The sequence below is a fragment of the Austrofundulus limnaeus genome, unplaced genomic scaffold (assembly GCF_001266775.1).
Source record: "Austrofundulus limnaeus strain Quisiro unplaced genomic scaffold, Austrofundulus_limnaeus-1.0 Scaffold17, whole genome shotgun sequence".
NCBI classification, from domain to species: Eukaryota; Metazoa; Chordata; class Actinopteri; order Cyprinodontiformes; family Rivulidae; genus Austrofundulus; species Austrofundulus limnaeus.
Window position 1 is genome coordinate 2,994,591 of NW_013952419.1, and position 8,583 is coordinate 3,003,173.

Consider the following 8,583-nt stretch of genomic DNA (forward strand, 5'->3'; position numbering starts at 1 on the left):
GTTTGGAGAAAAGCAGACACAAAAAAAAGACTTTTTTTTTCTAGCTGATGAATTTGTATGTATTGGTTCTCAGAGGTTTTGGAAAACCAAAACGATGTCCACTGTGGAGGATCAGGTTTTTACAACAGGGAGCACTAAGCTCACAGAATCTTAGTGATATTTTTTGAGATGATCGAGACGACGACGGGTCTTGTAGGTAACGAGCTTCCACGGCAACACATTTCTACTTTTAGGATGACTTTTCGTCTCTGCGGTGGCCCCGTGGATCGAGAGGGTCACGATTCTCAGAGCATTTTACATGAGGCTGCCGTGTCGACTCCGGTAGAAACTGCCCTTTAAGCACAGATCCTAGCTGGGCTTACCGACACCAAATCCTCCGTGTGAAAATGCAAACCTGGAGTATCGCCTGGGGGCAGCTCTCTACCTCTCAGTCCGTTGGAAGCCTCTCCTGTTAGCAGTTCGGGCACACAGGGCTCACACAAGGACTGGAAATCAACATGCAAGACAGTTTGCTTTTGTACAGCATATTTTGGAAAGGTGTTACCTTTTAATAAGTCCAGGACCCATGAGCATATTCTTACATGACTTCAGCCGAGTGTGAGACATTTCTGGACACTGAAAAAAATACTTTTTTAAAGCCGTCTTTGTCAGCAGTTTTATTGTTTAAAAAAAGAATATATATTGACAGTGGAAAATACAACTTTTAGATAAAAGCTTTTGTCTGTGTGTTGTTATTTTTCTGTTTTCAAGCTGTGTGTGACTTTCTCGATGAGCTTCTGGATCTCTCTCTGTCGTGTTGTTGCTAGGTTGATGCACTCCTGYAGCTTCTCTCCTGACAGAGACGATCCACCTGGAGACATTTCACAAGAGATACAGTTACTGGCTGCGTTTTTTCCTACTTTCTTTCATCCTCAGAGTTGTTTAAAGCTTCTACATCGCAGGAAACTACAGAGAACTATTTGCTGCTTCTAACCTGGTTTGTGTAGCGAGCAGAGTCGATCGTCCTCATCCGTCACCACAGTGAGCCGTGCAGTTGATAGACTCTCCTCCTCGGCTGTCGGGTCGACAATAAGTACAGAACTGCACAACGACAAAGTCCAATTAGGCGGATTTAACCAACGACAATGCAGAACTTCACCAAAAGAGGCAAACTTACTCGTCAAAGACACAAAAAGAGGTGCCGACTGGATGTTTATGAATACGAAGTCTGCGTCTCTTTTCAAAATTCACCTCTGGCGTACACGTCTCTGTGTTGATGCTGACCTCTGGGAGTCGAGCTTTTAGGAAGCAAATAAAGCTCCATTTAAAGACTGATTAAATTTTAAGATAACTGCTCCAAGTTTAAAAAACAAAAACACAATGTCTATTGTTAAAACGAAATCCCTACATATTAAAAGGAAGGTGAATAATTTTGTTTTTCCCCTCTTTAGTTGAAGTGAAGGACGTACTGTTTCTCAGGGCAGCCAACAGAGCGATGACAGAAGCATCCAGAATGTTCCCGTCGTAGTCCAGACACATGATGTCACAGTAGAGGACCCAGCAGAGCTGCAACGAGCATCAGCTGAGTTCAGACCCAACATTTCCACCAATCACAGCCATCATTTATCTACTCGGGTATAAATTAACCTTTCCTCTGTCGACGCACAAGTCTTCTGTCTTGAKCACCTCAGAGCTGCAACACACACACATATTAGAAGTGAGCACACGGCATGTTAAAAACTACAAAAACCTGTTAAAATTTTTGTCGGACCTTTCTATAACATCTGCAATGAACTGGCTGGCAGCCTGGGCCTGTTCTCCAGGTGGACCCGGCCGGAAGCGGGATGAACACAGAGGTGGCAGGTCCACGTTGGGCACTTCAAAAAAACAGAGTTAGAGTCTGCATTTGTTGCTGCAGTACAACCCGAATCATCTTAACGTTTAGAGGCTACAATCAAAAGGTACCACAAATCCGAGAAACTGTTTGTTGCATAACAAAGACGAGGATGTGACTTGTTTTAAATAAGCACTTAAGACTTTTGCACCGTGCTTACCAATGTAACCTTTACCAGGTGCATCAACAGTAGGGTTAGCCAGCTCCTGCACAAAAACAAATCAGTATGTTTAAAGGAAAATACGAAAGTACTAATAAAGCTAATAATTAACCCAGGATCAATAAATGGTTGCTAAATAAATGCTTGAGTATAATCGGCTAAACTGGAAATGTAGGATTTCTTTAACTGGGGTTAAAAAAAGKTTACAATAAAAGATCCAACCAGGTKTTTGAACTGTTGTGGTGGTAAAGTACCGCTTTGACTCCACAGATGATTGTTGTGTTTCCCATCTTCACCAGGGCTGAGCCATCTGCTGTGGATATGGACCCTGATCAAAAAAATAATAAAATGAATGACAAAATACAGCGTGCACTGCAGGGGGAAAAAACAAACAAACATTTATGACACTGAACCAAAATAATCACTGTTCCTCACCAATATTCAGTGTCGTGGTTCTGAATTCAGACAGCTCCCGTCCATCAGGTCTACAGTTTTCTTTCTGCAAATTGAAAGTCCGCAGAGTAAATAATACTGATCTAAAATAAAACCATAAAAAGTAATGGRTTACAGAAAGACAAATGATTCATTAACAAACCAGGAAGCTCCTGTGATACTCCAAAGGCTCCGCAGTCCTACATGAAACAAAACAGATTAATCAAATTTAGTTGCAAACGAAAACCAACACAAAGCAACAAAAGAGGAAATAAGATCTAATTAAATAACTAATAATCTCATAATAGACTCATGATACGAACAAACTTAACAGAAATTGACACGAGAGCGATTTACTACTGTATTAATTATAGTTTGCCAGCAATAAAATCGTATATGTAGTCATTAATGTGCATTTGGTTGAACGAGCTTACTTGAATCCAGCCGCCATGTTGTTTTGATCACCCACGTGTGCTACGGTGGCCGACAGGGGAAACTKRCTWGCAAAAATATCGCTTCTCGTTATGAGATTGAGACATCATTGAGGACGATTCCATGTGYATATGGACTGTTCAGTCCCCAAATATGCTCTAGTTTAAATATTTAAACAAATGCTAACATTTTGTTCACGTTTGTGTTTATAGTGAATACATTTAACATTTTTCACAGGAGATAAATGTTATTTATTACACACCTAGTATTATCTAGATTACATGTAAAACCAAGTGAAGTTCTACGGAATATGATTAACCTCTGTTTAACAGGGTAATTTAATCTGTTATTCTCACTAAACTCCTGGCCAGTAGRTGGCAGTATTTTTAATGGAAACTGCCACGGAGTTTCGTGTTCCTTCTCTTTTTAGCGGAAGTTATTGTTTTACGACACATCATCATCTTTTGATGACTTCCGCGTCGCTGTTGTGTGCAGTGGTGATTGGAAGTGGAGTTCASTGAACAGCTCAGTGAATGATGGAGACATAAGAGCTTTGCAGCGCTTCTTTTGTCTACACATTATCCCGATCTGRTTTCTTGTTTTTAAATGCTGAGAAGTCAGAGCGCTAGCTGGAAAATACGAAGCCAAACCAGGGTAAAAACAAGCTAGCATTTCAGCTAGCCACCTGAAAGGTGATCACTGTCAGTGGCTRAAGAGCGATTTAATGAAGGATGGATCTTCTCTGGGAAATAATTCAAGTTCTCGGAGTATTGGCAGTTCTTGGTTTGATTGTGGTGAGTAATATAAAGCTTGTAAAAAAACATATTTGCTGTATAGTTGAGCAAGTAGTTTGAAGACAGGAGCTAATTAGTATTTTAAAGTTTTGTACCCATGTCATTCCCATGAAAGAAATATAACCCTCCGCAGTTTATGTTTATACCTTTTATAAAACTTTAAATATTACATATCTGAGAAAATGTTTGCTTATACGTTATTATAATTTGCTAATACAGCTAAAATATATATATTTGTCAAAACAACAAGTTGATAAAACTGGAAAAGAAAACTTCTTTAAACTGTAAAATAATCACCTTCCATCACCACCAGGAGTTGGATGAGTTACATTTTTATAATACTTACTTTTCAGGTGCTCATGATCGCACACCTGACTGCAGGGATGCTGAACGTGAAACGACACAACAAAGAGAAACACTTCCTCACAGCCTCAGGAGAGAAGCAGCTCTTCCCAAGCCTTCACGATCCCTCCTCCAGGGATCTGTCTGTGGTGGTCCCTGCTTACAACGAGGAGCGCCGAAGTGTGTGAACCAAGATTTCTCCATTTTTCACATGAAACTTTTGCTAATTTTTAAAACCAATCAAATTTTTATCCCATCATTCAGTTTGATCAGGTGTCATAACAATGTGAACAGTACTTATGTGTGCTTTGTTTTATTTCAGTGCCTGTGATGCTGGATGAAGCCATGGATTTCTTGGAAAACAAACAGGTAGCCATTACATTTATAAATTAAATTATATTTGTAATTTTTAAACACCAGCTCAATAACGCACAAATAATAAACATGAAAGCATCTTCTGAGAAACATCCATCCTTAAATGTTCATTTTACTGTTTCATCACTAGGTGGCAGCATTGAYACACAAACGTTTATCACGAGTGCATTTTTTATTTTTATTATTTAATTGCAGAAACAAAACCCTTCTTTCACTTATGAGGTCATTGTGGTTGATGATGGCAGCAAAGACAAAACCACAGAGGTAATTACTTTATTTTGATTTTATTTTTTTAATGAGTTCCCCTCATTGCTCAAAGTTTGCTTTGAATGCCGTCGTTGTGCCAGGTTGCTTTTCGCTACACCAAGAAGTACAGCGCAGATAAAGTGCGAGTGCTGACACTAGTGAAGAACAGAGGGAAAGGTGGAGCCGTACGGATGGTGAGGCTGTAGTGTCCCGATGCAGGGGGTTGGGGGAGTCGACTTTATGCTGATTATGTTAACACTCTGTTGTTGCTCTCTGGTTTTAAAAGGGAACTCTGAGCTCCAGAGGGAAACTCATCCTGATGGCAGACGCTGACGGAGCCACAAAGTTTTGTGACGTGGAGAAAGTAGAAGCCGGACTCAAAAACCTCAACGCCGGACCGGTGTGCTTTTTTTCTTCTGCTTCTGTGGTTCAGTTTCGTGTGTTGACTTTCAGAACTGCTCTAAAACGTGTCCTCTGTCATGGCAGGAGAACTTGGCCATCTCCTGTGGTTCCAGAGCTCACCTGGAGAAAGAAGCTGTTGCTCAGGTTTAATATTWGTCATGAACTCAATATTTTTGGGGTGTTTTAAAATGTTTTTGTTAATAAAAGCTTGTGTGTCTTTTTGTAGCGGTCTATGTTTCGTACATTCCTCATGTACGGCTTCCACTTCCTGGTGTGGTTCTTCTGTGTGAAGGGGATTCGGGACACACAGTGTGGCTTCAAGCTGTTCACGCGTGAAGCTGCGCTCAAGACCTTCTCCTGCCTCCATGTAGAGCGATGGTAAAAAAAAATACTTTCAAGAAAAGTTAATGATGCTTTATTGATATATTAGCAGTAGTAATGATCATTTGAGTGTGCTGTATCATTCTTAAAGTAATAATAAACCTGATGGAAGCTCTTTGAGCTGAAAGAGAAACCAGTTCCTGAACATCAGCTGATCACGTTCTTCTTTCTTCTCAGGGCTTTTGATGTGGAGCTCTTGTACATCGCTCAGTGTTTTAAAATCCCAATAGCAGAGGTGGCAGTTAACTGGACGGAAGTAGAAGGTTTGTAAAATGTCATTTCACTGTATGTGTCTGCAGGGTTTTTTTTTTTTCTTTAATCAACATTTTATTTTATTTTATTTTTTGGTTAAGTCTGCATGAAACTGCTGTTGTAAACGTTTTACTGTGCGGCCCTTCAGCAGTAAATCACAACAAACTGCTGCTGCCCCCCCCTCCCCCTCCCCCAATTTGTCTTTTTTAAAAGACTGAAATTGAAAATGAAATGCTCGTGTTCTGGTTCCCCTTAGGGTCCAAGCTGGTCCCGTTCTGGAGCTGGCTGCAAATGGGGCGGGACCTGATTCTCATTCGCCTGCGCTACATCACCGGAGCCTGGAAACTGCAGTCACCTCTTAAGACTGATTAGCCAATCAGAGACGGGATGTTAAAAAAGACCCTACTTTCAGTGACGAGGGATTTCTGACTCTGTCCATTTTTATTTTTTATTTTTATTTCTTAAGAAGTGAAGCAATGACACTGTTATTGAGTTCCTCATCATCCTGCCTTTATGTGGATAATAATGGCTTTTTATAGCTACTGTTACACACATTTCTGTCACCACAACTCATATAATGTCTGGATGGATGGTGGAGGATGAGGGTTATATTGTGCCTGATCAGCTGTAAATGAGGATTGTGGTGAACTGATCCTCTTACGTTGTTATTTTCACAAGGATATGATTTTTGTTTTCAAAGAAACACGACAGTGATGGGCTGAGAAACTTGAAACAAAATAAAATACATACTTTTCATCAGTGACCTGGTGTAACAGCTGTAGGGGTCCATTTATCAGATGCAGACAGCCGATTGGAGCAGTTTCTTATTCTCCATGATTTATTACAAAATATTGAAATGTTGCCTTTTTTTCAAAACAAAAGTAGATGAAAACCTCATGACAAATGCACGCAACAGATTTGTGTTCTCATTTAAAAAGACTTGATCTCTGTTTAGTTTAAACTGCTGCTGTTATGTTCCATAATTACGTCATATATTTAAGCTAAATAAGCTATTGTGCAAAAGCAGCATTAATTCTGTATTTTGGATGTAGTGAGTTAATTTTATTTTACATTTATCTTCATACACACTGCATGATGAGACATGACATCATACTACAACTCAACTCGTTCCAACTAGTTAGAATTAAAGTTTCTGGCTTTACCCAGAGGAAAATTCAAGACGTAAATGAAGCATGGCTTCTCTTTTTCAAACTTATTTGATTTAAAAGGAACCTGAAATTTTCTGGACTGCTTTGTTTCACCGCCATATTTGTCTTTTAATCATCCTCTGTGCACAGAACAGGGACGAGCTCAGCCAGCGTTTTTGTGGTGGCACTAAATGAGCTCTAAYAGTGATGTTTTCTTACACGAGCCTGAGGTCTAAATGATGTCTCTGGAGCCTGAAGGAGCCCCTGGGGAGTGCATCCTGTTTGTGTCCTGTCCTCCAGGAACAGACAAGAGACACAAGCGGGTGAATCATCATCAGCTGTGCGTTTCTTGCTTCCTGTCCCTGGAATCAGCTTTGTGTCACAAAAAGAGGATGAGATGTGTTCCTGTTTGTTTTAGTTGTTTTTCCTACTCTTGTTAAATCAGCTCCACCTGATCTGCAAACAAGTGTCTTTTAAAAAAAAAAACAATGGTGTGCTCATTGCAGCATCACTTTGGAAAGTCTTTATTTAATGCCACAGATATTGATTCAGATTATGACTTGATCCTTTACCTGGTGGGCATAGCCCTGTTTTATTTTATTTATATATTTATATTGTATTTCCTGACTGKGGTGGCAGGGTGGTTAGGACTCACAGCAGTTGCTGTAAACTGTGAAAATGTCAAACTTGTAGACTCTSTGTCGCCAGCCGAGTCTGCGTCATTAACTGGACCAGGCACGGCACTCCCGATAAAGGATTGTATCCATCCGCAAGAAGAAAGACATCCGTGTGGATTAAAAAAAAAAGGGAAGAAGAAGAAAGAAAACAAAAGTTGATATCCCCCATGAGGAAAGTTGGGGAATACATCTTATATAACTGTGGTTGTCTCTTTTTCAACTTTTTTTATTTTTATTTTACTCTACAGGTGCATTGTACTATTTATGGTGACAAGTTGTTGGACAGTTTATTTGTTGATGTTCCATAACAATGATGTAAAATATAATTCTAAGACGAACAGACTTGATTCGCTTCATAACACAAAACATTTTCACTTATTATAATAAATATAGGCCTATTGTTGAAATTAAACACCTAATCAGCCATTTACCAGAATTTTGTCCTAAATTCAGGACAGGAAAGCAAGTGTATCTTTCTCCTGTTTTTTTTATTTTTATTTTTTTTATGACGATGAATGAGGGCGCGTGCACGTCTCAGGTGGCGCGCGCGCACGCTTGATCAGAAATCCCTGAAATCCTGGGAAAGTTCCAGGAGGAGGTGGGGGAAGGCGGAGGGATCTTACAGGCATGCGCTGCGGTTCCAGCCAGGCTGACGCCGCCGAGGCTGTGTGGCGCTCCGGCTGCGGCTGCTGCCGGAGGAGCTGGAGTCTGTCTGAGCTTCTCCGACCTGCATCAATACCTACGTAGAGCGCAACACCGGAAGTCACCGAGCTTGACCCTTCAGAATAAAGACCACAAAGAAACTGCTAAAAATTAAAAGCATACTGTGTTGTACGAACCTTATTTCCTATCTTTAAACTTTTGAACTCACTGGAAAATGCTAACAATAAATTAGACTGATATTTTAATGGCATTTTCTTATTTTAAGTGTGCAAAAAAACATTTTTCTTTCAAGTGAACAAAAACAGCAAACGTTTTTATCCAGTCTTCTCAACCAAACAACACTCATGTTACAACACGAGAATTGTTTATAAGTCCCGAAATAGCAGGACTAAGGATGATTGTTTGG

At 40.1% G+C, this 8,583-nt stretch overlaps 2 protein-coding genes across 2 annotated transcripts; one reads left to right on the forward strand and one right to left on the reverse strand.

The window, feature by feature from the left end:
* Positions 1-31: 31 nt before the first annotated feature.
* On the reverse strand, positions 32-2,967 carry exosc8 (exosome component 8). The gene is made up of 11 exons (XM_014003291.1): positions 2,900-2,967; positions 2,629-2,665; positions 2,469-2,532; positions 2,288-2,361; positions 2,034-2,079; positions 1,751-1,856; positions 1,627-1,672; positions 1,449-1,545; positions 1,157-1,277; positions 974-1,080; positions 32-850 (listed from the first exon to the last, which is right to left on the reverse strand). Exons 1-11 carry the CDS (start codon positions 2,914-2,916, stop codon positions 732-734), a joined length of 834 nt encoding a protein of 277 aa, XP_013858745.1. The 5' UTR covers positions 2,917-2,967; the 3' UTR covers positions 32-731.
* A 394-nt stretch (positions 2,968-3,361) lies between these two features.
* alg5 (ALG5 dolichyl-phosphate beta-glucosyltransferase) lies at positions 3,362-7,643 on the forward strand. The gene is made up of 10 exons (XM_014003292.1): positions 3,362-3,691; positions 4,045-4,213; positions 4,356-4,402; positions 4,604-4,672; positions 4,756-4,848; positions 4,941-5,054; positions 5,141-5,200; positions 5,283-5,434; positions 5,615-5,700; positions 5,946-7,643. The coding sequence occupies exons 1-10, from the start codon at positions 3,629-3,631 to the stop codon at positions 6,059-6,061; spliced, it is 969 nt and encodes a 322-aa protein (XP_013858746.1). The 5' UTR covers positions 3,362-3,628; the 3' UTR covers positions 6,062-7,643.
* The last annotated feature ends 940 nt before the right edge of the window (positions 7,644-8,583 follow it).

Excerpts from the sequence above, each read along its gene's own strand:
- alg5 (XM_014003292.1), top strand. The coding sequence starts at position 3,629 with ATGGATCTTCTCTGGGAAATAATTCAAGTTCTCGGAGTATTGGCAGTT. Across the intron at positions 4,214-4,355 it reads TTACAACGAGGAGCGCCGAA|TGCCTGTGATGCTGGATGAA; the intron begins GTGTGTGAACCA and ends GTTTTATTTCAG. Across the intron at positions 4,403-4,603 it reads ATTTCTTGGAAAACAAACAG|AAACAAAACCCTTCTTTCAC; the intron begins GTAGCCATTACA and ends ATTTAATTGCAG.